Source organism: Lynx canadensis, chromosome D1 (assembly GCF_007474595.2).
Source record: "Lynx canadensis isolate LIC74 chromosome D1, mLynCan4.pri.v2, whole genome shotgun sequence".
Taxonomy (NCBI): Eukaryota; Metazoa; Chordata; class Mammalia; order Carnivora; family Felidae; genus Lynx; species Lynx canadensis.
Genome location: NC_044312.2, coordinates 111,641,426 through 111,669,317, shown reverse-complemented (window position 1 = coordinate 111,669,317; position 27,892 = coordinate 111,641,426). Strand labels below are relative to the sequence as shown.

The 27,892-nt window shown below is 60.2% G+C and overlaps 2 protein-coding genes across 2 annotated transcripts; both read right to left on the bottom strand.

Moving 5' to 3' along the window:
* Positions 1 to 10,245: 10,245 nt before the first annotated feature.
* On the bottom strand, positions 10,246 to 13,595 carry SMIM38 (small integral membrane protein 38). Its single transcript, XM_032594948.1, has one exon. It carries the CDS (start codon positions 13,105 to 13,107, stop codon positions 12,952 to 12,954), a length of 156 nt encoding a protein of 51 aa, XP_032450839.1. The 5' UTR covers positions 13,108 to 13,595; the 3' UTR covers positions 10,246 to 12,951.
* LOC115525129 lies at positions 13,271 to 16,568 on the bottom strand. The gene is made up of 4 exons (XM_032595096.1): positions 14,963 to 16,568; positions 14,226 to 14,330; positions 13,611 to 13,790; positions 13,271 to 13,462 (listed from the first exon to the last, which is right to left on the bottom strand). Exons 1-4 carry the CDS (start codon positions 15,395 to 15,397, stop codon positions 13,271 to 13,273), a joined length of 912 nt encoding a protein of 303 aa, XP_032450987.1. The 5' UTR covers positions 15,398 to 16,568.
* Between the last annotated feature and the right edge of the window lie 11,324 nt (positions 16,569 to 27,892).

Here is a 27,892-nt window from a genome sequence, read left to right as displayed (position 1 = left end):
TTTTTTTAACGTTTATTTATTTTTGAGAGACAGACGGCGTGAGCAGGGAAGGGGCAGAGAGAGAGGGAGACACAGAGTCTGAAGGAGGCTCCAGGCTCTGAGCCGTCAGCACAGAGCCCGACCCGGGGCTCGAACTCACGAACCGAAAGATCATGACCTGAGCCGAAGCCGGACGCTCAACCAACTGAGCCCCCCCCCCCCGGGTGCCCCCAGATGTTTTCTTGCAAACAAGAGATCATTTCTCCTTGAGCAGGCAGGATCCGGAGAGGGGACCTCCCCTCCCAGTGACCCAGCTCTGCAAACCCACCCTCCCCGCTCCCCACCTACTCAGCCCTGCTCCCCTTGGAAGGCACCCCTCCCACCCCACCGCCCACCGCAAACGCCCTCTGCAACCTTCAAGGCTGAGCTCAGATGTCACCAGGCCAGAATCCCCCACCCCTCCCGTGTCCCTCCAGGACTCCAGCACTGTGTTGTGGCATCTTCCCACTCTGCCTCACGGCGCCCAGAGGACAGCAGGCCTGGGGGGGAGGGGCTCAGCTCCCCTGCGACCGCCTGTGACCACCACCCAGATGCCCCCCCTTGCTAGCTGGGATGATAACAGCGCCCGCCCATAGGAGGTTTGTGAAGAGTAGAGTTAAGGATGCGTGGAAAGTTCTTAGAAAGGTGACCGATCCGTACGGGTCATTGAATAAGGCTTGGCTCTGCTGCAAAGGCCGTGCCCGCATCCGGATCTCACGATGCCTCGTGAGCCCCCGAGGGCAGTGCCCACAGAGCCTGGCACTTGACATCCTGCGCGTCGGACAGACCTGAGAGCTCGACCAGCTACCAGGGAGCCGTGACGAGGCCGTGTGTGCTGATGGAAACCGCACGGCCAGCTGGATTAGAGGCAGGATGTCCTGCGACCTCGGGACTGTCCCCGCCATCAGCCCAGCCTTGCCGAGAGCCCAGCCAGAAACTCAGGCCCGGGGGACGGCGGAAGGAAGCAGGGACCCGTAGCCGGAGAAGACTCAGGAGAAGGGTCAGCCCCCCCAGAAATGGGGGTGAAGCACCCACTAACCGCCAGGTGCCGCTCTCACGTGAACAGGGTAAGGAACTCCCTGCCCTCCTGGACTTGACGTCCAGACAAGCCAACACATAAAAACTAGAACCAACCCAGCCAATAAAGTAAGCACACAAAGCGACATCAGCGGGTCCTGAGTTCTAGCATGAAAACTAAAGGCCCGTACGCGGGGATGAGGTGCTGAGCCGGGCCGGGCGGGTGGGGGCGAGGGGCCGTTTTGGTGTCCGGGAACGTTTTCCTCAGCACGTGACTTCACGGCGGACGCACGAGTGGGGCGAGCAAGCCACCCTGTGGGTGTCTGATGCTTTGTTCTCAGGTCCACTGCCGACCTTGGATCACGTACGACGTTCCCCAGCACACATGCCACGTGCCTTTGGTTGTGTCTGGGGGGCCTACCCGGTCAGTCGGGGACTGCGCTTGCTGTGAAGACGGGACACGGCACCAACCATCGCTGCGATGGTTCATGTTAGGAGTCGACGTGGCTGGGCCACCGGGTGCCCAAGTAGTTGGTCACACGTTACCCTGGATGTTCCTACGAGGGTGTGTTTAGGTGGGGTTAACATTGGAACGGGTAGACTGAGTAAAGCAGACTGCTCTCCCGCTGTGGTGGGCCGCGTCCAATCCGTTGAAGGCCTGGGTAGAACAAACAAGCAAACAAACAAACGAAAAACAATTCCCCCGCAGGCTGCCCTCGGACTTCTCTGCGACATTAGCTCTCCCTCGTTCTACAGCAGACCGCTTTCCAACTTGAACTGGAAAATCGACTCCCTTGGGTCTCAGCCTGCCAGCCCAGCCCAGCCCAGAAATTTGGGACCCCCCAACCTCCGTGACTGTGCGAGCCAATTCCTGTAATAAACCTCCTTCTATATAAACACACATCATATCGGTTGTGTTTTTCTGGAGACCGCTGGCTGATACGATACTATATCGCCCAATAATTTGGAGGCGAAGCCCCTGGGAGCAATTTATTTTACAAATTAAGGGCTAAGGACTCATTTACTGTCCCTGGGGAGCAGTGTGCTTTCCCCAAGGACCATATGAACTCGAAACCTTTCCTTCTTTCCCTGCTCCCTTTGGCCGCCAGGAATTCGCGGTGCCATCCCAACAACCCTGGAGGACGTCATGGGCAGCAGAGGTTTTTCTAGTCCCACCTCGTCCACAGTTTCTCCTTCCCTATTTAATGTGTGCTTTCCCTTGACCCTGACTTCTTATTTTCGGGTGTCTGTTACTTCTGCAGAGTGCTGGGAGCCGATGATGGACGGCCGGGCCAGGGTTTTGTCTGGAGGGTTTTCTTCCCCTTCCCACTGGCCCCCAGACGATCCGCCGGGAAGGAGCGGGCTGACAATACGCACTCGGGGGCTGGCCAGACCACAATCGGACGGCCGTCCATACCGCCGTGGTGAGAACTCACCAGATAGTTTGGGAGGCCTGAAGACAGGGGTGAAGATAGCCTGGAAGGACGGCTTCCGCAGGCATCGTGAGCAACCTGCCGTTGGCTTTGGTTAAGGTCATCTGCCTAAGCTGCCCATCGCCAGGACCACCCGAGCCGCGGAAGGCCACGCACTCAGGCCCGAGACCTCGGGGAACCAAGGAAACATCTCGACCGCCCCAGCCCACCCCGGCGGTGAGCGCTCCTGCGAGCAAAAGGCTTTTACCGAAGGCAGATCCCAGAACACTCCACCACCCGAGAGGATGCCCCCCACACACATCAAATAGCAGCCATTCCCGCACGCGTCCCCGCTGAGCCCACCCCTACCCGTCCTGCTATCGCTGGTGATAAGAGAGTGGATGGGACGGGGCGGTCATTTCTCTCTGATTCTCCTGCTGCTTGATTTCCCTCTGAGGACACGACGAGGGCAGCTGAAGGCCAGAGGGTTCGTTTTCCTGACAGGCAGCAAATGCTCCGTCAGAGGCACGGGGTGAGGCCACGGTCTGGCCTCAGAGGGCTTACAGGGAGGTGGGGAGGGGGGCAGGCATTTAGGGAAAGGGGCAGCCCTGAGGCACACCGGGGGCATCTGCGCGTTCAGGCACCTCCCGGCTCTGCGCTGTAGGCGGGGCGGTCGGGGGTCTCTTTCACAAGTGAGAAGGTTGAATGTGACGGGTCCGTTGAAAGGGTGCACCAGGTAGGATACGGGCAAAGCTGTGTAACAAAGAGCCCCCAGACACGACGGCGGGCGCAAGATGGATGGTCACCTCTCCCTTTCGCGACAGCCTGCAGTTTGAGGGCGGTGCGGGGTGGGCCAGGGGCTCCCGGCCGCGGGACTGCCCAAGGAGCCGGGCTCTTCCCACCATGTCGCTCCCCCGTGCCCAAGGGCACCAGTGTCCTCTCCATTGTCTCCGCCAGCTTGCGGTCTAGCCCGACAGGGAGAAGCAGAGAGGGCCTCCTTCCCCAGGGCGCGGCTGACCGCTGCGCGCCTCCCTCCCTCCCACATCCCGGGGCCCGCAACTCAATCCCACGGCCACACCGGCCACAGGAGCGCTGAGGAAATGGCCTCTGGCTGGGTGGCCCTGCGCTCAGCTAAGCAGTTCGGGGTTCCGGCACTAGGGGGCCCGAGGGGGCAATGACCTGACCCTGTGGGAAAATCGGGAGCCTCTGCCAAGGTTACCCATACCCGAGGGGGCCGGCAGGTGGCCTCACGGCCCTGTTCTTCATTCCAGCCCCCAGCCCCCTGAGCTCACAGGGGAGAAGCAGGTACCAATCACCACGCCCAGGCACGACCACCAGGTCCAGGGAATCACAGCCAGGCTCCCAAGTCCTCTCCCGCCCACCGCGTTCTGGGCCCACAGACGCCCGCGGACCCCTCCGGACTCCGGGCTGGCCAGAGGAGAATCGTCTGCACTGCCGTGGCTGTCCCCTACGTGGGGACCCTCAGGCGCCCCTCCCCTTTCCCACTCCCATTCAGGCTGGAGGTGGATGATGGTGAGCCCGACAGGACCGGGAGGGCCACACCCCTTCACGACGCACGGCTCCTGTCCCCTCTCCTCCTCAGTTCTGTGGCTTCGGCCACACTCTTGGGAGGACCAGAAAAGTCCCATCCGACACGCTGATTCACGCGCCCCCCCCCCCCGCCCCCAGGGAAGCTTCAGGGCCTTCCTGCAACCCGGCTCTCTGTGCACGGGTTCTGCTCTTCAGGGCTTCGTGCGACGGCCATGCGGCCCCCGTCTTGCAGATGGGCGCCTGGGCCCCGGGGAGGTGGAAACGTGTGCCCGGGTCAGCGGGGAGGAGGAGAGGCTGTGGCAAACCCGGCAGGACGGCTGGCCCAGAACGCACACCCGGAACGGCCCCCTCAGCGGGGCGGGGTCCCCTCCCGCTCTCCCCGGGCACCTCCCGCACCCCGGCTGCTTCCTCCAGGATTTCCTCAAATGCCCCTCGGTCCCCCCAGCCTCAGTCTTTGCGCATGACCACTGGGGATCTCCAGAAACACTCCGCCCATGGCTTCTGCAGCCCCACACCTGCCCTCCTCCTCCCTCCCTTCCCTCCTCCTCCCTCCCCCTCCTCCCCCTCCTCCTCCTCTCTTCTTCCCCATCCTCCTTCTTTTCCTTCTCCCTCCTCCCCATCCCCCTCCTCCTCCTCCTCCTCCCTCCCTCTGCGGATCCTAAACTTGCCTTGAGCTTTCCAGCCGTGGGACCCTTGCTGTTCTTCCTGCCTGGAACGCCACTCCTCCCCTGTCTGCCGCTCAGAGCCCCTCCTAGTCCTACCTCTGGTGACACCTCCTCCGGGAAGCCTTCCCCAGACCCTGAGAGACGATTAATGCCCCTTCCCCTATGTGTATCCCTGGGGCGCTCTGCCCCCTTAGAGCCCTGAGGACCATCTGCCCGGTCGGGTATTATTTACACACGGCTCGTTTTCCCCGCTCAACCGGGAGCTGCCGGAGGCAGGGACCACGTCCTCGTCCATCTAGCCCTGTGCGGAGCCTGTGCAGGTGCAAATATCAGTGCGGGGGTGGAGGGGTGCGAATGGGGGGCAGGGGGTGGGGAACGGAGCCCCCAGCGACCCGTGCGGCGGAGGCTCCAGACCTCGTTGAGGCTCCTGGCCCTCCCCACAGCGCCAAACTGCTGGGGGTCCCTCGGCGGCCACATCTGGCTTAAAAAGGAAATACGCTGCTTCGGGACTTAACTCTTTTTATTTTTAGACCCGGTGACTCATCTCCGTCACGGGGGCCCTGCAGGCCGCTCTCGAGGGAGATGGCGGAGGCTGGGCGCCTGTTCCCCGGCCAAGAGGGGTTGGGGGGAGAGGGGCAGGGGCCGGGCTGTCCTGCCGCACCGGGGGGCCGATGTCCAGCTGAGAGGTGAGCGGTCACTCGCCTTCCACCTGCTCCTCTAAAACATCTAGTCTCAGGAGGCCGGGGACACCGGAGGGGGCGGCTGGGCAGAGGTAACGTGTGTCACGTCCCATCCGGGGAATGAAGTCAGGGCCGGTGAGCTGTCTGGGGGGGTCTCCCCTCTGTATCCTGTTCTCACACAGACCGGCCACGGAGGCTCCCCGGGGGTCAGGGCACCCGCCCGGCCGTGACCTCCTCAGTGACCCTCCTCCAGGGGAAAGAGCTGGGCGCCAATCCCCGGGGCGCGAAGAGTGAGCCAATTCCCACGCTGCGAGGCCTGGTGGGACGGGAGGCGGGACGGGAGAGCATCTCTGGTGACGGGATTAGCACACAGACCGCCTCCCTTGTGCTCCAGGCGTCCCTTCCTTCCCTACTCACCCCTGCCCCTATACACACAAAGACGGATCCTCCCCAAGTCTCTCCCCCCGGCCCCTCCCCTCACAGATTCTCACTCGCTGCCCTTTTCCAACTTGTATAACCTACTTGTTTCTTTAGTTCTTTCTTAAAAAAAAAAAATACATGCACCTCAGGGCACCTGGGGGGCTCCGTCGGTTAAGCATCCGGCTTCGGCTTAGGTCACCATCTCACAGTTTGTGGGTTCGAGCCTCGCGTCGGGCTCTGTGCTAACAGCCCAGAGCCTGGGGCCTGCTTCGGATTCTGTGTCTCCCTCTCTCTCTGCCCCTCCCCCACTCATTCTCTCTCTCTCTCTCTCTCTCTCTCTCTCTTAAAAATAAATAAAACATTTAAAAAAATTTTTTTGAATACACGCACTTTACAGAAAAAATAGAAAACCCACAAAAGCTGATGTGGAGCTCGAGAACAAGACAAGGAACGTGGGAGGGGAGACGGGAGAAGGTATTTGTGTTTTCTCGCAAGTACGCGGACGGGCTCCAGAGAAGACACAAGAAAGCACCACGGCCGCACTTGCTGGTGGGGGGGGGAGGTATGTGGCTGGGGGAGGTGGGGAGCAGGCTGGCTTTGGGGGGATGCCCTTCTGTGGTTGTCGGGGGGAAGGCGGCGGGCAGGGAAGGAAGGGGCAGGCGTCAGGAACATCCCCAAGGCCACCCTCACTGCTGACCCCAGCTGCACGTTCAGGGGTCCCCAGGCCACCCCGAGGTGCATCACTCCTTAGAAGGGCTCCTTACCCCCCGGGGGATCCATGCTCAGTGTGGTGGTTTATTGCAGCAAAAGGGCACAGCTCAAAATCAGCCAAGGGCAGAGGTGCGTGGGGCAGAGCCCGGGGAAGCTCCGTGCAGAGAGCTCCTGCGTCCTCTCCTGGTGGGACCACGGACAGTGCCAGCCCCACCCGCAAGCATGTGTAACACACACAGCCAACCAGGAAGCTCCCCCCTAAAGCGAGCTTGGTGTGCAGTTTTTGTCGGGCTCGACCCCCTAGATACGGCTGACCCCCCACCCGTCCAGTCTTCAGTCTCCCCGCCCCCTTCTGGAGATGGGGAGGAAACTGCGTGGCCAAAGCCCCTGTACGAAGTCACCTTGTTAGACCGACTGTCCCACGTGGCCCAAGGTCCCAGGCTGACAAGGACACTCAGAGCATTGCCAGGGCCTAAAGATCCCCTCCCAGGGCAGAGACCAGAACTCCCTGTGGGTACTTTATTCATTACTACCCAGCAATTCACGTAAAGGAGATGACTCGCCACGCCCACGACGCTCCTGATTGTGACACGACCAACCCCGTGGCACAGGGAACCCCTGATCCCAAGTAGATCCCGCCCCCCGTGACGATTAGCCACTCGACATGTGAGCAGCCTCCGTGCTCCCCACAAAGGCGGTGGCTGCGTTCTGTGCGTCTGGGCTAAGCTGCGGTGACATCTGTCAGAGCGCGTGGCCCAGAAGCTTGCTCCGGAGGGGGCCTCGGTGTCAGCTGTCTGAAGGTCCGAGCGGAGCGCCAGGACCTCCCGCAGGGTGTGGGGCATTGCAGCGGGAAGTGGGAGGGACAGACGTGGTCAGGTCTGCCCTCGGGGGTCCGGGTTGACCCTCGTCTGCCCCTGCCACGTTCCGTCCCCACGGCCGGCCTTGCGTGGGCGTCCCCACCGGCCCCTTCCCTCCCTCCCAGGGTCTCCCGTCCCCGGTCAGTCTCACCTGCGGCATCCAAAGTGCGCCCCGAAACCGACAGAAGGGAACAGAAGGGAAGGGAAGCTTCCGAGCGGCTGACACAGGTGTTCTGTTCGCTGCTCTTATAAATGGGGTTTTTCATGCCAACATGTGCCCGTGCAGTCGGTGGCTTAGAAACCAAGCCATCCATCTCACTGCCAGTGACCCGAGCGCGTCCTTCTCCTCCCCAGGGCTCCTACCCCTCCTGTACCTGCCACCTCTCTCCCAGTCCCTCAGGCGACGCCCCACCCCGGAACCACGTCCAGCCCCCGTGAACGTCTCCCCCTCGACTCCAGGGTTGGGTGATGATGCTGCTGGTACTTCCCTACCCATCAGGATAGAGAACAGCTCCCTGTTAGGAAAGAACTTCCTTTTCGGGTTAAAAACGTATCAATCTATTATCTACTTCTGTTTTTCATGAGTTTTGAGGTTGGATGCGCCTTTTATCCCAAGACCTTTGGAAATACCCCGAAGGAAACTATCAAGTTATGTTTCTCTTTGGAGCTATTACTGTGGTTAGTTGTATTAACTGACTTTCTGGTATTCAACCCTCCCTGCATTTCTGGAACCCACCCTACTCGGTCATGATGTTTTATCCCTCTGAGGTGATACTTAATTCAGCGATTCGTACTTTTGCATCAATATTTCTTTTTTTTTTTTTTAATTTTTTTTTCAACGTTTATTTATTTTTGGGACAGAGAGAGACAGAGCATGAACGGGGGAGGGGCAGAGAGAGAGGGAGACACAGAATCGGAAACAGGCTCCAGGCTCTGAGCCATCAGCCCAGAGCCCGACGCGGGGCTCGAACTCACGGACCGCGAGATCGTGACCTGGCTGAAGTCGGACGCTTAACCGACTGCGCCACCCAGGCGCCCCTGCGTCAATATTTCTAAGTGACATCGACAGGCATTTCCTCTTTCCGTGTGTCGTCGGGGGACTTGGGTCCCAGTGAGATGCTTACTCCATGGAACTGAGAGCACTCCTTCTTTTGTGAGCTACAGCACTTTAGTGTTGAGTATGGGCAGTGGTAGGGGTCCTCCGCTGAAACATCCTGGGCCTTCATGCCTTGTTTTGAAGGAGACGTTGCGCGTGGTCTCAGCCTGCCAGTAACCAAGGCTGTGGTTAGACCCGCCCCCGGCTTCCTATTGGGATTGTAAGATACTCTTCAGCAGCAACGTCAGGAGACTCTGAAGAAATGAAGGCTGGAGCCACAAATTACACGGCACACCTGGGGCCACACAGCAAGGTCGCAGCGGGAGAGACAGAGAGCATATGACCTTTCGTTCAGGTCAACGGTGGGGGGCTAGGGTTTCAAGAGTTCACTCTTTAGTGATGAATTTAAAACATAGGAATGGGATCGATTGTTAGGGGTTTTTTTCCCCTCTAAAATGCCACTGAGATACACACCTAAAAATGATTAAGATGGGGACACCCGGGTGGCTCGGTCGTTTAAGCCTCCAACTCTTGATTTCGGCTCAGGTCATGATCTCGAGGTTCGTGGAATCGAGCCCGGCATCGGGCTCTGCGCTGACAATGCAGAGCCTGCTTGGGATTCTCTCTCTCCCTCTCCACCCCTTCCCCGCTCTCTCTCAAAATAAATAAACATTTTTTTAATGGTTAAAATGGTAAATTTTACCTTGTGTGTATTTCAACACAATATTTAAAGAGAAAAAGGAGAAGGAAATACATAAGAAATGTTATTTTTAAAAAATCCAGGACTTGGGGACATTTGTTAATTCTATCACTTTGTTATTACACTAATTTCCTCTCTTCATTTCTGTCTTCCGTTTCTCTTTGCTTTGTTCTATTGTTCTCTTTTCAGTTTATTGAGTCATATACTTAATTCATTGATTTTCATTCTCTCTCATTTGTATAGTATTTACGGCAATGACTTTTCCTGTAAGAACAGCTTTGGCTGCATCTCATAAGCTCTGCTGTGTAGTACTGATGTTATAACCTCAAACCATACTCCAGAAAGCTCTCTTTCCGATGACACATGCGTTCCTATAACACACAGCACACCTGCCCACCAGGGCTCATTCTCTCTATTATGAAGTTCTGGCACAACGCTGGCAATATAAAAATAATGTGAGCTGCACATGCGCTTTAAGATTTTCTAGTAGCAACATTAAAACGCATTAAAAGAAACAGGTGAAATGAATTTTAGTATTTTATTGAACCCAGTCGTGTCCAAAATATTATTATCATTTCGGTAATGTATCATTTCAATCAGTATCTCTTCATTGGCACTGACCACCCTTCCAGTACTTAATAGCCACGTATGCCTAGCGCAGATCCAGCATCCGTGACCAGGGTCCAGGTTTCTCTGCCCACTTCTTAGCTCCCAGCCTGCAAGCCGCTGTGTTTTCTACGTTGTATCCACGGTGCTTTCACATCGTGAGGGCTGAACAATGCTTGCCGGGTTGAGCACAACATCTCCCCCTCCATTTATCCGTCTGCTGGCCCTCGTTATCATTTACCCATCAGCATTTCGTGTCCCAAATGAGGACAATTGCAACGAATGGCAAAGGGTCAGTGGCAGAGACGGCCAGTTGCCCATCTAATATCCACGTAGCCTTCCTTTATTTAATTTTTTTAATGTTTTATTTATTTTTGAGACAGAGAGAGACAGAGCATGAGCAGGGGAGGGACAGAGAGAGAGGGAGACACAGAAGCAGAAGCAGGCTCCAGGCTCTGAGCTGTCAGCCCAGAGCCCAACGTGGGGCTCAAACTCACGAACCGTGAGATCATGACCTGAGCCGAAGTCGGAGGCTTAACCGACTGAGCCACCCAGAAGCCCCTATGTAGCCTTCCTTTATAATAGAATCCTCACATGATCTAGGGTGGCAATGAGCCCCGCTAACAAACTCCACTTCTCAGCCGCCCCTGCATGTAGGGGTGTCATGTGACATGACTCCGGTTTATGAGATATAAACCTAAGGGTTTTAGGTGTCAGAGAATTGCCTCTCCCTCTCTATCACCCTTTTTTCTCTTCCTGCCTGGAACGTCACTCAGGATGCCTGGAGTAGCAGCAGCCTTTTTGTGACCGTGAAGACCGAAGCTGCACGTGAGAGCAGAAATATGGAAGGATCTGAGCCCGTGATAATATCATGGGGCTGCCATACCCCGGTCCGGGAATCCCAAGTGCCAGACCTCTTGCTACATGAGAAAATAAACATGAAGGGGGAACAAAAGGCTTCTCTCGTTTAAGTCACTGTTTACTCGTCTGTCACTTGCAGCTAGATGTGGTTGCTGCCTGATATCAGGCCAGGGCACATCCTGTCATTCACTCAGACGCCGCGGCTCGAGTGCCTGTTCTGAGCCGGGCAGGCGTCATAAGGCTGTAGATGGCTGGCCTGGTGCATCGCTGCAGAGACCCGCGCCCAGCAGAAAGTATCGGCTGTGAATCAAGACACAACGCAAACCGGCTTCGGCGGCGGGGGGAAGAAAGGTACCGACCAGTGTAACTCCAAAGGGGCTCAAACAGCCCTGGCAGAATCCGGTTTTCTTGCACGGTCCCACTTGGCAGGAGCCTCCGGCTTCTGTCCCCTCTGCCAGGCCACCCCAACAGCAGGGGCGGCGGTGAGAGCCCCAGCATCCCGGCTCACTGGACCAAACGGGGCACCTGAAGCATGGGCCGAAGCGCCATCACACGCACCCGTGTGCACACGCAGGCTGCACGCAGATTACACGCAAGTCCGCAACTGGTCCCGTTAACACGCTGTGTGCAGGGATTTTCCTCCCTCGGGTGGGGGCGGGGCCGGCTTTGCGCGAGGTAGAGGGGTCTCCCGGGACGGGGAACGTCGCGTTTTAAACCTGGGTCCCTCCCAGGCGAACCGGAATGAATGGCCACCCGCCCTCCTTTGATACCCGATCCTGAGAACACACGTGGTTCTTCTTAAAGAGACCAGTAAAACCACGCGTGATTTTAAAAGGGCATTGAACGCCGTTTTCCTTCAGGGCAACGAGAACACCTCCTCCCCTGACCCCTACCAGCAGGTTCTGGACGCGGTGGGGGCGTGAGTTCTGTTGCTCCCACAACCCCCCAGGACAGCCGCCCTCCAGCCCCTGATGAATCAACGCACACCAAGCCCCTCCCACCACCACCACCACCACCACCACGACCGCGCAGACTCTCTGGACCCTCATCCAGAAGAAAAGAGCCTCATCGGCCATCCGCCCCCAGACACCCCCCCATCAAAATCTCTTGTGTGGGTCAGCCCCGCCCCCAGAAGGTCCCCGCTTCCGCCAACCGGCTCCCCGGGCCCTGAGGTTGCCTGGAGCACGGCAGGTCCTTCGGGAGCAAATCAAGATCTCCTCGGTGCCGGTGAGTTCATCAGGTCCCGCCGCTCCCCCGGCTCGGGCCTGCGGTCCCTCTGCCAGGACGCCGCAAGGCAAGACGGGTGGCGCCGGGCCGGGCCTTCCCGAGTCTGCTCGCCCAGGTCAGCAACACCAGCTCCCTAAGACTCTGCTGTGACAGGTGTCCCCGGTCCTGTGCAACCAGGCGCCAGCCTCCCAAGGACATCTTGTCCCTGCCCCTGCTTCTCCGTCTGGGGAGCCCGGCCATCGTGTTTGCTAAAATCCGCAGGGTGATTAGAAGGAGCCACCAGGTCGAGAACCTCAGAGCCACCGGGTGCCGCTCCGAGGCGGGGTGTGACGGGCAGGCGCCGGCTCCTGGGGCCCGAGTCAACCCTCCCGCCTGCCCGCCTTCTGAGGCGTGTCTCAGCCACACGCTTCCAAGCACCGAGGGAGAGAGGCACTCTCTGGGTCCCTGGTTTCTCTCCTGCACTGTCCTCCACGAGTCCAGCAGGGTGCAGGCTGGGGGGGCTGCCGCCCCGCCCCTCGTCCAACCCTCCTCGTACCCTTCTGAGGAGGGAGGGATTATTGCGCCCATTTTAGAGACAGAGATTTCCTTCCCCGCGGCCAACCAGAGCCGGACTCGAACTCAGGTGTCGAGCCTGTCCTGAGACCCTCTGGGGGTCTGCTCTGGGGAAACCAAGGCAGCCGTCTGAACTTACTATTATCCCTCCGGGGGGCAGGAGGAAGCCGAGGGGCAAGGCAGCGTTGGGTGGCAGGGCTGGCTCGTGACGTGGCCACGTCTGTCCCCTCGGCGCCCACCCCAGCCCCTGTGGCTCATCCCCACCTCCTCCCGCAAACATACTTACGAGCCCCCCACGATCGCTCCCTCCAGCTGCGGACCCCAGACCCTGACGGACGGACAGACAGGGCGTGGTGGCCCCTCTATCCCGACATGGGACGGGCTGGTGACCAGGACAGCTCAGGGCCAGTGGGTGGGGCGCCACGGTCCATCTCTGCCCTGCGGGTAGGAGCCGGGGGTCTGTGGCCTGGCCCTCCCGGCACGCCCTCGGCTCAGGAGAGGACACCTCTGGGGCAGCGCCCTCCTGGAGGGGCTGGCGGGGGGAGGGTGACGCTCAGAGTCCCCGGCCGGCAGAGGCCCTAGTCCTCCTTGGGCTTCTGGGGGTGCCGCCGGGCCAACTTATAGTCTATGTAGGTCCCGAGGCAGGACCAGAGAATGAAACGGGCTAACAGGACAATGACCAGCAGGACCAGGAGCGGGTCAGGGCCCGTGCTTCCCTCCCACCAGGAGGCCATGCCGAGGGTGGGGGCCCCCCCTGGGGTGCGGGCTGTGCCTGGGGGGGGGAGGGGCCTGCTCCCCTGCTCCCCCCCCCCGATCGGAGCCCGGGCCTCCCCGGCGGCGAGTGACAGGCCAGAGCGCGAGGCTCGCGGCCTCCCCGGTCAAGAGGCCCGGCCGCATTCACGGGCCCACAATGGTCGCATTGTGGCGAGGCCGCGAGCGCCCCCCTCTCCGCCGGGCTCCCCGCTCGCCAGCGCTGACGTCACCCCCGGGCGGCTCCGGCGGCAGCTGCCGGGCGAGGCCGGCCACCTTCTCGGCGCTTCCAGCCGCCCACGCCCGCGCTTCCGGCGCGCAGACAATCGGGCCCTTTCTCTGCCCAATTAGCTATCGCTCGGCGGCAGGGGGGGGCGTGGCGCGGGGAAGGGGACGCGGGGAAGGGGAGGGGACGCGAGAGGACCCCCCTTCCCCCCCTCCGCCCGCGAGGGGGTCCGTGGGGGTCGGCGCACCCGCGCGCTGCCACCTGCGTGCGGCGGGACAGACCTGCTCGCTCCCCGCTCCCCCTGCGGAGGCCCTGGCCGAGCTGCCCCTCCCCCTCCCCCCTCCACCCCGCGGGTCCCTTCTCACCCTCACCGTGACCCTCGGCCTTGATCCAGCGGGCTCGCGGCTGACCTGGAGCCTCAGCCTGTCTGGGCACCGACCCCTGGAGGGAAAGTGAGGCAGGTGGCTGGGGCCTGACCCGAAGGGCGCGGTGAGTGCGGGTCAGGGGACCAGGACAGTGCTGGGTGCCCGGGCTCCAGATCCCCGACGGCCCTCCCGCCGCCAGAGAGGATGCCCCGAGAAATGTCCCCACACCATCACCGAAGGGACAGCCTCCACCTGCCGTTATCTGCCGGCCACACACACACACAAGCCCAGATGTGCACGCACCCACAGCCCCGCACCTCTGCACACCCTGCCCACCCCCCACCTCGGACCTTCCCCAGCCAAGCTCTGCCTGGGGGAAGAGACAGTGTGGGCACCTCCTCAGACCCTATGGTCTCATAAGGCAACGGGGCCCCACCTGGAGCTCAGAGGGCCCGGCGGCAGGAGCCGAGGTCTCTGAGAACGCGACCTGGGGGGCCCAGCGCGTACTCACCCCGGAAAGCGTGCCGTCCCCCCGCAGGTTCCTGGTCAGGGAGAAGGCTCGGGGGCCTCCGGGACTGCCGGCCACCTGACGCCCCTTCCTGAATTTCTTCTCTATCTGCAAAATAAGAATGTGCTCCTTCCAGCCCTCCCAGAAGGTTCTAAGGAGTAAATGCAAAGGCTCTGACAAGGAGCGCAGCCTAAGATGGGCAGTGGGGTAGGGAGGCAGCCCTCCCCTGTGGTTTTCCTCAATGAGAAGCCAAGCGAACGTGTGTCCCGTGCTCACCACGGGCCAGTCCCAGGATGAGTTCCACCGGCGCCCTCGCTCAGCGCTCACCCCCCACTGGCTCAGGTATCAGCCCCAGTGAAAGGGCACCGTGCCCTGCTTTGCTCTCTGGGTGGCAGATGACTTTCTCTGCCTCCGTCCACAGGGCGAGCGGCCACCAGCGGACCTGGCCAGGTGACCCAGCACATTTGCTGACCCCGACTGTCGCAGAGGTACGGACGTGGCTTCAAACCTACGTGAGAACTTAGCAGGAGCCCAGCGTGGAGGCAGGAAGCGCACAGGGCGTTCCGGAAGACGTGGCCACTTGGCAAGGGCTTCCAGAATGTTGCAGAAAGTCCTCAGGGGTGTTCAGGAGCCACCTGCCTGGACACACCCGTCTGCATCTGGAGCGAGGTCCCAGGGGGAAGCAGCCATGAACGCGGGGAGGGAGAAGGGACCGGTTCCTGAGCAGGCATTTTGCTCACCTGAGCGGTCAGCGTCTCCAGGTGGGTGTTCTGGGCGAACCCAAGGCACCGAGCGCACGCCAGCTCCCGACCTGGCAGGTGGGGACAGGGTGGCCTTGGGTAAATCCCTGTGTTTGCCAAGCACACCATGGGACCCGCAGAGTCAACAGCGTCCCGGTCACGTGGCATCCATGCACCCAGAAGCTCTGGGATCACGGAGGACTCCCAGATCCTGCTCAGATGCCCCCGGGCCCCAGAGTCAGCGAGGCCAAGGTCAGCACGCCCTTCGGGAGAGGAAGTGAATGTCCCCAGCCCCCGGACAGTGTCACGGCTGTGCCCCCCGCTGACTTCTCCCAAGAAGGGTGTACGTGACACACAGCAGGTGCAGCAGACCCTAGATGGATAAGGTGGCCGTCGCCCAGAAGGAGAAAATATTTCGGCGATGAGAAAGTGCATCAGACAGGCCAGCTCTGATGTCACGCAGTTCCCACCGTGTCCCGTGGGGTGGGCACCACGTGCTCCCCACTCTACTCATCTTACAACTAGCAGAGGTGATGGGCTTGGGGCACGGTCGGGGCTGCACCCTGGTCTCTGGGACCTTTTACCCACCTCTGTGCCCCCGACCCCTAGCTTCAGTAGCTCTTTACTCCTCCGGGGAACATGCCGTGGGGGCCGCCCAGCACCGCGACCCAGGACCGGCTGGGGGCAGGGGGGAACGAACGCCCAGCTCCCCTGCAGATCAGGACAAACCCAAAGGTCAAAACAGGCCCCAGAATTCCGCTCCAGATCACCGTGAACTTGGGACATCTTCCCGGCTTCCCCCTTCCCTCCTGCCCTCCCCCTGAACACAACCCGTGACAAAGATGACGAGTGTCCCCCTTAAAGGGAGTCAGAGTTTCCCACGACGCACAGAGCTGGGCAGGGGCGACCCCAGCCCGGGGGGGTCTGGGATGGAGGTGTGGCCCAGTCCGCCCCCCGCCCCCCCACCCAGACCAGCTCGCACTGCGGGTGACAGCACCGGAACCAGCCCCGGGGGCCCCATTTCAGTTGGCGGCTCTCATCGGGGCGTCCTGCGATGCCCCGGGCCTCGGCTGCCTCCTCCGTAAAAGGGGGCAATAGCCCCTTCCCCGTGTCTGCGGGTAAGGCCGGGGGTAAGCCTGCTTTGCCGGGGAAGTACATCACTGCTCAAAGGTGGCAGGCGGCCAGCGGGCTTCAGGGACTCCAGGGGAGGAGCTGGTCAGTGACGCTGGCCCCTCTCCCCCCGGGGTCCATCCGGCATATCACCCTGGTTTCGGTCGGTCGGTTGATTCTGTTTTCCACTTTGACCACGGCGCTGACGTCCTCTGAAATCTCCGACGTGCGTCTAGCCCGCGAGCTCCCACCAGATCCCCCCCGTCCTGGCACCTAGAAGGCGCTCAGCAGGAAGGTGTCCCGTGTACCGGGGCCAAGAGCCCAAAGGGAAGGAGGCCCCTGTGTCCATGAGATCGGCTTCCGCCCAAAGTATAAAACCAGCAGCCACAACTGTGCCGAGAGCGAGGCACTCGGAGGTGTTGGCGGCTGACCGATCAAGATCATCATTTTTCCTTTGTATCCAAGCAAGACACGCTTGCGCTCACCAAAAGGAAACGTGCGAACCCCACAGAAATACGTGAGTTAGGAGAGAATGAGCGTCAACCACTTCTGCACGACAGACACGAGGCGGGAGAGACGCGAGGACCGGTGCGCAGCGGGGGCGAGCACCCTGGGACGGATTGAGGCCGGTTTACCTCTCCCCCCCCCCCCCCCCCCCCCCGGAAGACTGCGTCTCAAACCCCTCAAGCCAACAGAACACGCATTTCGAAACCGGGTTTCCCCTGAAACGCACCGTTCTGAACTCACAGACGGGCGGAAATTAATTTTCTTTCCTCCTGCACCACAAAAGCAGATTCGAATCCCAAACAGAGGGACGAGTGGGGGGAGGGGGCAAGTGGCCAAAGCCGCCTCCTCCCTGGAGGGGCACTGGGGGGGGGGGGGGGGCCGCGCCGGCCGCCTTGTCTCCCGAACCGGGGATGGCCCCGGCCGTTTGAAACGTCCCGGCTGCAGGCAGGAAGCTGGGCCCGGGGAGAACGCACTTGAGCTGAGTTATACCCCACCGCCCTTCCAACATCTGAAAGCTGGCGTGTAACTTTGCTCGAGGTGATCAAACAGCTAGTCAAGGACGCTGTCAGGAACAGAATGAAATTCCAAATAAATTAGCCATGTCCGAGAAGCCAATACAACACCGGATTAAGGCTCACAAAGGAAACACAATTTATTCAGCCTACCTTGTCAGAATCCTTAATAACCCTGCCCCCTCTTTCTCACCTCGGGCCGAGCCCTCGGACGGGAAGGGGCAAAGCGGACCCCGCTCGGAACGCGGGGGGCCACGCGTCTGGGCGTGCGTGCCGCCCAGGTGAGGGTTACGTGGTCACAAAATCGTGCTTTTACGAAGGGCTCGGCGGAGACCCCGCGTGCCGTGCGAGGGGGCGAGATGTCGCCGAGGCCGGCCGGGAAGCATATACGGCTGGCTCACGTCTGAATGCGAGTTCATACATTAGAATACGGGACGCGGGGGCCCAAGGGAGGAATAGTAACCATTTCTGCTTAACTCTTTGGGGTGTGGGAGGGAGAGGCATCCTTCCCGCCTCTTCGGCAAGGCCCGTTCCGGCAGGGGGCCTCTGGTCCCCCCCACATCGCTCCATTTTTCGCAGCCTCGAGTAGGTCGCAGGGACCCAGAGCCCCTTGCAAATACTTGGTATCGTCTGGTGGCATTCGTTAATACCGACGACAGCGCTAAAAACAATACCTTTTTTTTTTTTTTTTATCAACGAACCCAGACATCTTTCACAGGCCCCGGCCAACGCTCTTGGAAAGAGTTAACCGTTTGGCAGCTTTGGGGAGGCACCTTTGAAGGCTCTGTGGGGATGTATCTGCTTTGCCTAAAGACCTCAGTCAGCCCTTTCTTCTTCACAGGGAGGCAGGGGGAGAGGCCGGGGAGGGGGGTGGGGGGTGCTTGGCCGCCCCGAGGCCTTTGCAAAAGAAGAACAGTGGGCATTCTGACGGGAAACTGGAAGGAAGGGATCCTCCGTGCGTCTGAGGCAGGGAATATCAAGATGCTTGAGAAATACACAAAATAAAGCTTTTCCCAGAAATGAAAAAAGAAAAAAAAAAAAAGAGAGATGACCAAGTATTATTATTATTATTTTTTAAACATAAAGGAGGGGCGCCTGGGTGGCTCAGTCGGTTAAGCCCCGCGTCGGGCTCTGGGCTGACGGCTCAGAGCCTGGAGCCTGTTTCAGATTCTGTGTCTCCCTCTCTCTCTGCCCCTCCCCCATTCATGCTCTGTCTCTCTGTGTCTCAAAAATAAATAAACGTTAAAAAAAATTTTTTAAAAAGTAAAATAAAATAAACATAAAGGAAGTGTAGTGAGTAGGGCGGGGAGAAAGATGGCAGCCGTTTCCCAAGCGCCCCTGGGCCTCGGTTCTCTTGCTCTTACCTATTTGTAAATTTAAAAGGGAAGCAGAGGATGGGGACCGGGGACGGGGAGACGCTTGTGAGGCCCTCGGCACAGGCCAGAGAGCCACAGGCGAGAGGACACCGTGGGCTCCCAGAGTTGGACTGAGCCACGGGAAGGTGCCACCAAATGAGGGTCACAGGAGAACCGCCCACAGCCACCCCACGGGCTCGTGTCCTCGTGCCTCCTGGAGTCTCCGTGCTCACCAGCGGGGGCTGGTGATCGGATCCCAGGGGCAGGATGGCTCAGGCTAGCCCGGGCCGGCCCCCAGCCCCCGGCCCGCTCCGGAGACTCGTGCTGGCACCCGTCGGCAAACACGGTTCAAGTTCTTCTAACCCCCGGCTTCCCCCTGCCCCCTGGCTTCCTCTGCTGCGCCGGGTCGGCCCCGTGACGCGCGACTCACGGCCACAGCGGTCCAGTCGCGGGGACAGAATAGGGCAAAGGCCAGTATGTGAGGGGAGAGGGGCCCAGCGGTCTTGACAACTTATGAAACACATCGGTGCACAGACCCAGACATCCCGGAGTCCAAGGTCACACAAGTGGCCTAAAATGTACCTGGATTTTGCTTTAATCAGGTACGTCCCGCCTTGAAAGAAGAACCTATTAGCTAGTTGCCTCGCAGGGCCACACGGAGAGGCCCCCAGGGCTGGGCAGCGCAGCAGGAGCGAGGGCGGGAGTGGCCGTCACCGCCGTGACCAGAGGTCACCTAGTGGGGTGTCCCCTATGCCGCAAAAGGCAAGACAGGCGCTGGGGTTTGCGGAGGTTTGTCGGGCGACGCCCCAAGCCCAGGACAACTGGGAGCGGCTTCGGCCGTTAGCGTGGCTCGTGCTTGCCAGGATTCAGATCTGCAGTTACGGAACGTCAAGAAGGACTGTCGCAGGAGAGAGGGTCTTAGAAGCAGCCGGAGAGGCGAGGCAGAGCTAAGGTCCGGGGCACAGGGGGACCCTCCACCGGCCTCTCAACAGCAACGGGGAAGCAGAAAGCACACGTTCACATGTTCTGGGTGTTGGAGTAAATCAGCCACCTAAAAGTATACGTTGAGGGGCGCCTGGGGGGCTCCCGTCGGTTGAGCGTCCGACTTCGGCTCGGGTCATGATCTCGCGGTTTGTGGGTTCGAGCCCCGCGTAGGGCTCTGTGCTGACAGCTGGGAGCCTGGAGCCTGCTTCGGATTCTGGGTCTCCCTCTCTGCCCCTCCCCCACCCACTCACACTCTGTCTCTCTCTCCTTCAAAAATAAATAAACATTAACAAAAAAAATTTTTTAAACTACAGGCAAAACACGTGGGGGAAACCGGGGGAAATATAAACAAGAACACTGTAGGAAACCAGGAAAATCAGGTCCAACTTGGGGAGGTTAAAATGAGAAGTCAAACGTATGACAGAGGGCTTATCAGTCGGAGAAGAGGGGACACGTTCTAGGGCCTCGCATCCTTGGAAGGAACGTAAAACACCGCTTGACTTAGGCATGTAAAAATTTACGACGCCCGGTCACAGCCTCTGGGGTCCCCACTCGAAGAACAGAGACTGAACCTCTGAGGTGCAAAGCGGGAGAGGAGAGAATCAAATGAGAAAAAAATAAACACGGTAAAAGACGCCGTGCTGACCTTTATACAGCGTTCCGGGGCTGTCTCCGCCTTGACTTTCAGGTTTCGGCTTTAATTCCGCCTTCTGAGAGAGGCCCCCCGAGGACCTCCCCATCCAGGGCTCCGTCTTCAAGGCTGAGGCACAGTCCACGCTCGTTATTCGTGGACCCCTTGTTTGCAAAGTCACCTGCTCCCTGAACTGTCCTCCTCCAAAATCAGTCCCTGTGGCACCTTAGTGATCTCTTGCAGACGCACAGCACCAAGGCTTTTGACACGCGCTTTCCCGGCCCAGGGCAGACAAAGCTCGAGGCTCGGCAGATGGCCTTGCACTTACCCCCGGGGGCCGGGAGGTCTTTGTAACACACGAGAGCGCAGAGAAGTGAATCTGAACCCACGAGCGGGGTCTCCAAGCTCTGCCACTGGTTCCCGCTCCGCCAGCTTGTCCGAAGATGATGTTCACGTTGCCTCAAGTCTCCTCCCAAATCCGTCTCCACAAATGCCCCTTCTGCCCCTACGTGACCTTGACGGGGCCTGACCCAGCTTCCCAGCTCCTTCAGCACCACTGACCCGAGAGCATCTATGCCAACTGAGCGGAGTCACCGCCCTGGGAGCAAACCCCTCTCTGGGTCCCCCAGCCCGTGGGCTTGGACACCAGCCAGTCACGGTCCTGGGTGCGGAGAAGACATCGCAGACCTCGAGGGCCGGCCCCTTTCCCAGAATGCACGTGGGAGCGTGGTGATGCCGCGGGAAGGCCGCGCTTAAGTGCGGGTGCGCACAAAACCCTTCGTGAGACGAAAGTCGCCACAGTGGATGGGAAATCCGGCCATCACTGGGGAGAGGACACCTGCCGAGAGGACTTCCGCTCTTCCCCCGCCCCGACCGAGCCCCCACCTCATTTCTGACATTCCTCACCCAGATCATCTGAAATTACACACGGGTTAGGCTAAGCCCGGATGATGGGTCTAACGTTTCAAGTGAATCGGTGCTTCTCCGTGGCCGCGGGTGGGGGACGATGGGGGCGCCCCGGCTAAGCCTCGATACCTAAGGCCCAAAGGACGGCTTCCCCTCCATCAGGAAAGGAACCCCTTCGGTCACGTGGGAGAGCTTACGAGGCCAGCGATGCTTCCCGCTCCTAAAACCTCTTTGTTTTCTGTTTTTTAGTATTTATTCTGAGCTTTGTTTCAGGAGCAGAAGTGGCCCTAGGAAGAGAAGCAAAGGAAAGCGGGGATTAAGATAACCCTGGCAAGGGGAGCCGTCTCTCCCGTGACCCTTCCTGTTGAGCAAACATCTGGGGTCCCACACGGGCCTGGGCCGCTCTCCCCGAACGCGGGTCGGCCCCAGAGCCCCCGAAGTCCCCAGTCCGTCGGGGCACTGGGACCAGGGAAGGCATCGGAAGGCCACGGGGGCTGCGGGCGTCTGGGCACCGCTGCACCCCCAAAGGCAGCGGGAAGACGGGGGCATCAGCTGCAGGCGGGCAGTGGGGAGGCCCAGCCACCTACTGGGAGGACATACTGGACAGGGGCCAGCAGAGGAGGCCGCGGGGCCGGAAGGAGCACTTCCCCATCCACTCGGCACCTGCCAGACCACAGCGAGACCGCTGGCTGGGCTGGGCCCGGCCCCCAGGCCCTCGATGGGCCGGTCCAGAGGCGCCACACCCGGCCCAGAGCAGCCCGTACTGCCTCCGCTTTTGGAACAACCACCAAGTACATCCCGTCCTTCTTCCTTCACACAACCCTTGCAACCCCGACGTTCTGCAGGAGAGAAAACTGAGGGTCAGAGACACGAAGCCACCCCCCCCCCCACCGAGACCCCACAGCTAGCTGCCGGTGGTGCCGTGTCCACAGTCGGTGAGGCCTGAGGGGGGCGAGGTCTGCGGGCCACTCTGTCCCACGGGACAGAGCACAAACCCCTGCGCAGCCGTCCAGGTCCCCCCGCCGTCTGGCCGTTCTGTGCCTCACCCCTCCTGGGCAATGTCGCCCGCACGAACCGGGCTGCTCTCCCCCCTCCCAGGCACACCCCCCTCGCTCAGCCGCCCCCCCCACCTGGGTGCCTCCCCCCGCTTGGTGCAGCCAGTTCCCCGGACGGCCCCCGACAGCCCTCGGCTCCTGTGCTCACGGGCGCCCTGTGCGGCCCCCTCCCACTCTAAACAGGACCGCCCTGGGAACTCCCAGGGGACTGTGGAAACGCTGGCGTGGGATTTCCGAGCTGGGGTGGCTCACCGAGGGGAGGCCGGCCGCCCACGGCCCCGGGGAGGGGTCGGTGCGGTGGGGAACTGAGTTCCTCCCACCGCCAGCCCTCCAAACGCGGGGAGCTGCTTGGGAGCACAGCCCCCGGCCGGCCCCCAGCTGCGGCCTCCGGAGAGACCCCTGGCCACCAGCTAAGCCGCTCCCGATTCCTGGTCCACAGACACCGCCAGTGTTGGCTGCTGCCGTAAGCCCTCGATTCTTCTGGAAACTTGTGGTGCAACGAGAGACACCTGAGCACTCCCCCTGTTCTTCTGGGCCCTTCCCTTCCCTGCAGGCCAGCCCTTTCCCGAGGGGCCTGCCCTCGCACTCTGGGCGCGGATTTGACGCTCCCCGGGGCCCGCTCGGGAAACCCTGAGGGGGTCGCCGGTCTCTCTTGGGCCCCCCGTTCCCTCCTCTCTACAGTGGGGGTGATCTCGCCCATCGAGGGGCACCCGGTGACGTCTGCACACGTTCTTGGCTGTCACGTTGCGTCGGGGGTTGGTAACCCTCGCAGACACAGGACCTGATCCACCCAAACCGCCGGCGGTGCCACAGCCCAGGAACCTCGATCTCGAGGATTTGGCGAGACGCCCACGACGGAGAGCCCGACGCGCGGACGGCCCGTGACAAGGGTGGGTCCCCTTCTCTTCTCCTTTGCGGGGCTCCTGTGCCACCAGGGGTCCCCCAAGCCCTCCAGGCCCCCAGCGGTTGGCCCGGCCGATGGCACAGCCTCCCGCCTGTCCCCCAGGTGCCAGGGAAGGGACACATGGCCGCTGGGCCCAAAGCAAGATCCCAGAGCAGGAATAAAGCAGCCTGAGCCTCTCTCTTACCTATCTGCTGGCCCGAAGTTCACGGGGAAACCAACAGGACCCCGGCCTCTCCTCCGCCAGGTCGGGGCGCCCTCCCCCACCACGGCCACCCGAGCCTTCCTGGCCTCCCAGCTAAGGAGCCTGGTCTCTCCCCCCTCGGGAGCTGGGTGGCCGCACTTCCCCACCGGAACACCTCTGGCTTTAGCACCTGCCGGTCACGGAAAGCGTTCGGGTCGGAGAGGGAAGGGTCAAGAACGTGCACGAGGAATGTCCCAGCCCAAATCCAGAAGCCCCGACTCTGGTGCTTCGTGGGATCCTGACCCTGGAAAACAAAACAGGCCGATAAACTGGCTGTTTCTGCGAAGAGCTCGCCGGGAGCTCCAGACCCAAGGTCTCAGCAGGACCGCCTGCCGCTGAGGGACGCCAAGAGCCTCCCCTGTGCTCCTGCCCCGCCCGCCCCTGTCCCCCAGACGGAAGAGTCTGCACACGGGCTGCCTGGCGTCCCCTTGTCGCCCCCGAGAGCCGGCAACAGACAGAGTATCGGGCCACACCAGGCCCTGTACTCGGGCCGTCCTATCTTCATTCACAGTGAAACCCTCTCAGTTACGGGCAGCATCGGCAAGGGCCCTGGGACAGCCAGCCCCCGCTCGTCCTGGACCCCAAATGACCCCTGGGTGATTTTCCCTGCAGCACGAGCTTGGTCGCCCGACCGGGCATTTTGTGAGCAGCCCCAACGGCCTCTCTTCATCTCCCCTCGAGATCCCGACCCAAGATCCTGGGGGACCCAAAAAATCACGTCATTCAACTCTCAAATGGCCCCACTCAGCCTCAACCCTGCTTTCCATGGTCCCCTGGGTTTTGTTATTTTTTTTAATGTTTATTTTTATTTTTGAGAGAGAGACAGAGCATGAGCATGAGCATGAGCAGGGGAGGGGCAGAGAGAGAGGGAGACGCAGAATCCGAAGCAGGCCCCAGGCTCTGAGATGTTCAGCAAAGAGCCCAACGCGGGGCTCGAACCCACGAACCGTGAGATGGTGACCTGAGCCGAAGTCGGACGCTCAACCGACTGAGCCCCCCGGGCACCCGCATCGGGTTTTGATATAATTGGTGACACCCACTAGGTGGATGCCTCCGAGGTCATTCATTCACACTGCAAACATTTATTGAGTGCCTATTGTGTGCCAAAGACCATACACAGGGTCGCTATGACTCCCAAATCCATCAGGGGCCTGGGGAGTCTACCCATCACCTTAAGGAGCATTGTGGGGAGTCGAGGCCGCGTTTAAAAGACTCGCGTACAGGCTCGTTCTCACGCGCAGCTGACACCGCGAAAGTCCGTGGGCGTGCACGACCACACTTCGTGGGGAGAAAACACAAAACGAGAGAAATCCTTGACCAAGAGGAGCTTACACGCCAGAGGGCAGGCAGCCCCCTCACTCTGAAATAACCACGCGCCAGCCATCATCCCAGGTCCCCGCGGGACTGCGATTTGAAACGGCCCAACGCGGAGAGAGCAGACCTGGGAAAGCAACACGGTGCCGGGGGAAATTGGGAAGGCTTGGTTCCGTGCTCAGCTCTGCCGCTCATTACGACACATAACTTATCCCTCTAGAGCTCGGGTTCCCCACCTGAGAAATGAAGCCATAGACGGAAACGTGAAACCTACAGTTATGGAATGCCGACAAGAAGGCAGAGGAGAGGGGCGCCTGGGTGGCTCAGGTAAGCATCTGACTTCGGCTCAGGTCATGATCTCACGGCTTGTGAGTTCAAGCCCCGCGTCAGGCTCTGTGCTGGTAGCTCAGGGACTGGAGCCTGCTTCAGATTCCAGATTCTCTCTCTCTCTCTCTCTCTCTCTCTCTCTCTCTCTCTCTGCCCCTCCCCTGCTCACTCTCTGTCTCTCAAAAATAAATTAAAAATTTAAAAAAAAAAAAAAAGAAGGCAGAGGAGAAACTCTCTGTGACTTTGAATGGGACAAAGAGCTCCCAGAGAGGACTAAGCTCCTAAAAGGGTCCTGAGATACGGACCTAAAAGAACATATCGCACATTCGACCTCATCAAAATGAAAGACTTCCGCTCCCCAAACAATGCCATTAACAAAATGAGAAGACAAGCCAGCGGCTGGGAGAAATATTTGAAAAAATACGCATCTGATCAATATCTTAGGTCCAACATATACAAAGAGTTCTCATGACTCAATAAGACAAAACAACCCAGTTTTCTAAGGGAGTGTCACCGAAGAAGGAAACTGGGCGTCACATAGGCAAGTGAGCGATGCAGGAAGCATCGTTCGATCGCAGGAGATATTTAGGAAGGTGGCTAAAGTTTGAGGCGGACGACATCAAGTGCTGACAAGATGTGGGGGGAGTGGGGCTCTCAGACGTTGCTGGCGGGAATGAAATGCGGTGGCCGCGTCGGCAGAGTTTGGCAGTGTCTTATCAAGTTGAACATTCATCCCGCCTTCTAGCGCGTACCCGAGAGAAAGGAGCCCACGTCCGCTAAGACCTGGATCCCGATGTTCGTAGCTGCCTTATTCGCATTAGCCACAACTGGAAACGACTCAAGTGTCCAAAAGCAAATTACCGTGTGTTCATATGACTCAGCATCCAGGCAACATTCAGGAATGTTCAGGAATGTTCAGGAACATTCAGGAACGTTCAGGAATGTTCAGGAACGTTCAGCAGTAAGAGGAACTAAGCACAGACACGAGGACTCAGATGCATTATGCTAAGTGACAGGAGCCAGACAGCAAAGGCTGTGAACTTACACCTGCATGAAATTCTGGAAAAGGCAAAAACACAGACACAGAAAACAGCCCTGTGCTCTTCAGGGGCTGGGTGGGGAGAGGCCTCGCCTGCACCTTTGGGGGCAAGGGTCCGGTCCGATCCCCTGATTGTAGTGGTGTGTACCTTTATCGAAAGTCATCAGGGGCGCCTGGGGGGCTCGGTCGGTTGAGCGTCCGACGTCGGCTCAGGTCGTGATCTCGCGGTTCGTGGCTTCGAGCCCCGCGTCGGGCTCTGTGCTGACGGCTCGGAGCCTGGGGCCTGCTTCCGATTCTGTGTCTCCCTCTCTCTCCGCTCCTCCCCTGCTCTTGGTCTCTCTTTCTCTCTCTCAAAAATAAACATTTCAGGGGCGCCTGTGTGGCTCAGTCCGTTAAACGTCCGACTTCAACTCAGGTCACGATCTCGCGGTCCGTGAGTTCGAGCCCCGCGTCGGGCTCTGGGCTGGCAGCTCAGAGCCTGGAGCCTGCTTCCGATTCTTTGTCTCCCTCTCTCTGCCCGTCCCCTGTTCATGCTCTGTCTCTGTCTCAAAAATAAATAAACGTTAAAAAAAACAATTTTTTTTAAATAAATGTTTCAATAAACTTTTAAAAAGACATTAAGCCATCAAAAGGGTGACTTTTCCCCTACGCGAAGTACATACAGCTTGAGAATTCCCCCCCCCCAAAATTCATCGCCCTCTTCACTGGAAGTCATAAAGTCACGGTAAGAAGACGACCACGTCCCGTGTGGCACACGCAGTGCTGAACGACGGATGTTCTGTGTCCCCAGCGGTCACCTATCCCACGGGGCCCGTGTTCTCCCCATTTTACAGAAGAGCAAAGGGAGGCCTGGGGAAGTGCAGCGGGCGGGCATCACCAGCAAGGATGTGACGGAGTCAGGCTTTCTATGCCGGCCTGACTCCAGTATCCACACCCTAAACCGCTGAGGCCGTCCCGGGGGACTCCTCCCCTCGTTCGCCAAGCTGCCTGTCAGCTTCGCCCACTTTCCAGACGCAGGGAGGAGGCCTCAGGGGAACTGGCTGCCCAGACTCACAGGGAGAGAGGGAGCCGGGTCTCAGCCGGGTCAGCAAACACTCTTCCCCCCACAACAACCTTGAGGATGGAAAAGACCCGAGATTCGGCAGGAGTGAGGCCTGGGGAGAGCCAGGCTCTGCCCGCAGGAAGCTCACGGCTCCCTCTGGCCCAAGGTCACATCCTAGACCAGGGCGTGTGGCTGCCCAGACCACTTCCACCGGGGCCCAGTGGAACGGAGGCCGGCGGGGAGAGAGGGGGGTTCGTGGCCACAGCTCAGGTCGGGGGGGGGGTGTTGGAAGAGGACAGGGGTGTTGCCTCCACCCTGCACCCCGCGGCATGGCCGAGGGGTCTGCAGGAACAGGCTAACAGCCCCCAGCAGTTCTGGAAGCCCGGCCGCTCGGTGAATGCCCGGCTCGGGGTTCAAAGCTGCACGTGCAGAACGCCCCATCTAGAGGCAGGAATGCGCCGCGTCCCCGTGGCTTTGGGAGGGGGGGGGCGTCCCTGGGGGACAAGACCCTCTCCTCCCCAGTTGCCTCAGAACGGCCTCCTCGGGACTCGCGCCCCGGCTGCGCCCCCCACGGGCCAGCCAGCAGCCGCTCTGCGCCTCGGGTCCCTCCCCTGCAAGGTGAGAACTGAAATCCTGTCTGCACCCCCGTGTCTCCGAGCGGCGTCAGGGCGACCGAATGTGCACGGCACGGTGACGGAGGCCGGGCGCACCTGTAGCCCCAGCTCCACCCCGTGAAGGCCGAACAGCGGTGCCAGGAGGCCGAGGTGGCCCGGCCCGGAACCGCTCCGAGCGGCCGCGGGCGGCCGGACGGCACTTTGCCCCCCTGCTGGCACGTTCCAGGGCGCACACAAGGCCATCTCGGTGGGAGACGCAGGGGACGGCCTCCTGGGTCTCCACGCAGGGCCAGCACAGCGCTGAGCTGACCGTGAGGAGGACCTACAGGGATGGGGACCCCAAGCCGGTCAGGAGGCAGGAGGACATCCGTTCAGACCCGCACAGGTGG

Coding starts and splice junctions, on each gene's coding strand:
- SMIM38 (XM_032594948.1), bottom strand. CDS start 13,107: ATGGCCTCCTGGTGGGAGGGAAGCACGGGCCCTGACCCGCTCCTGGTC.
- LOC115525129 (XM_032595096.1), bottom strand. CDS start 15,397: ATGCACTTTCTCATCGCCGAAATATTTTCTCCTTCTGGGCGACGGCCA. Junction 14,331..14,962: donor TGGAGACGCTGACCGCTCAG/GTGAGCAAAATG, acceptor CTTATTTTGCAG/ATAGAGAAGAAATTCAGGAA. Junction 13,463..13,610: donor GTCTGTCCCGCCGCACGCAG/GTGGCAGCGCGC, acceptor CTAATTGGGCAG/AGAAAGGGCCCGATTGTCTG.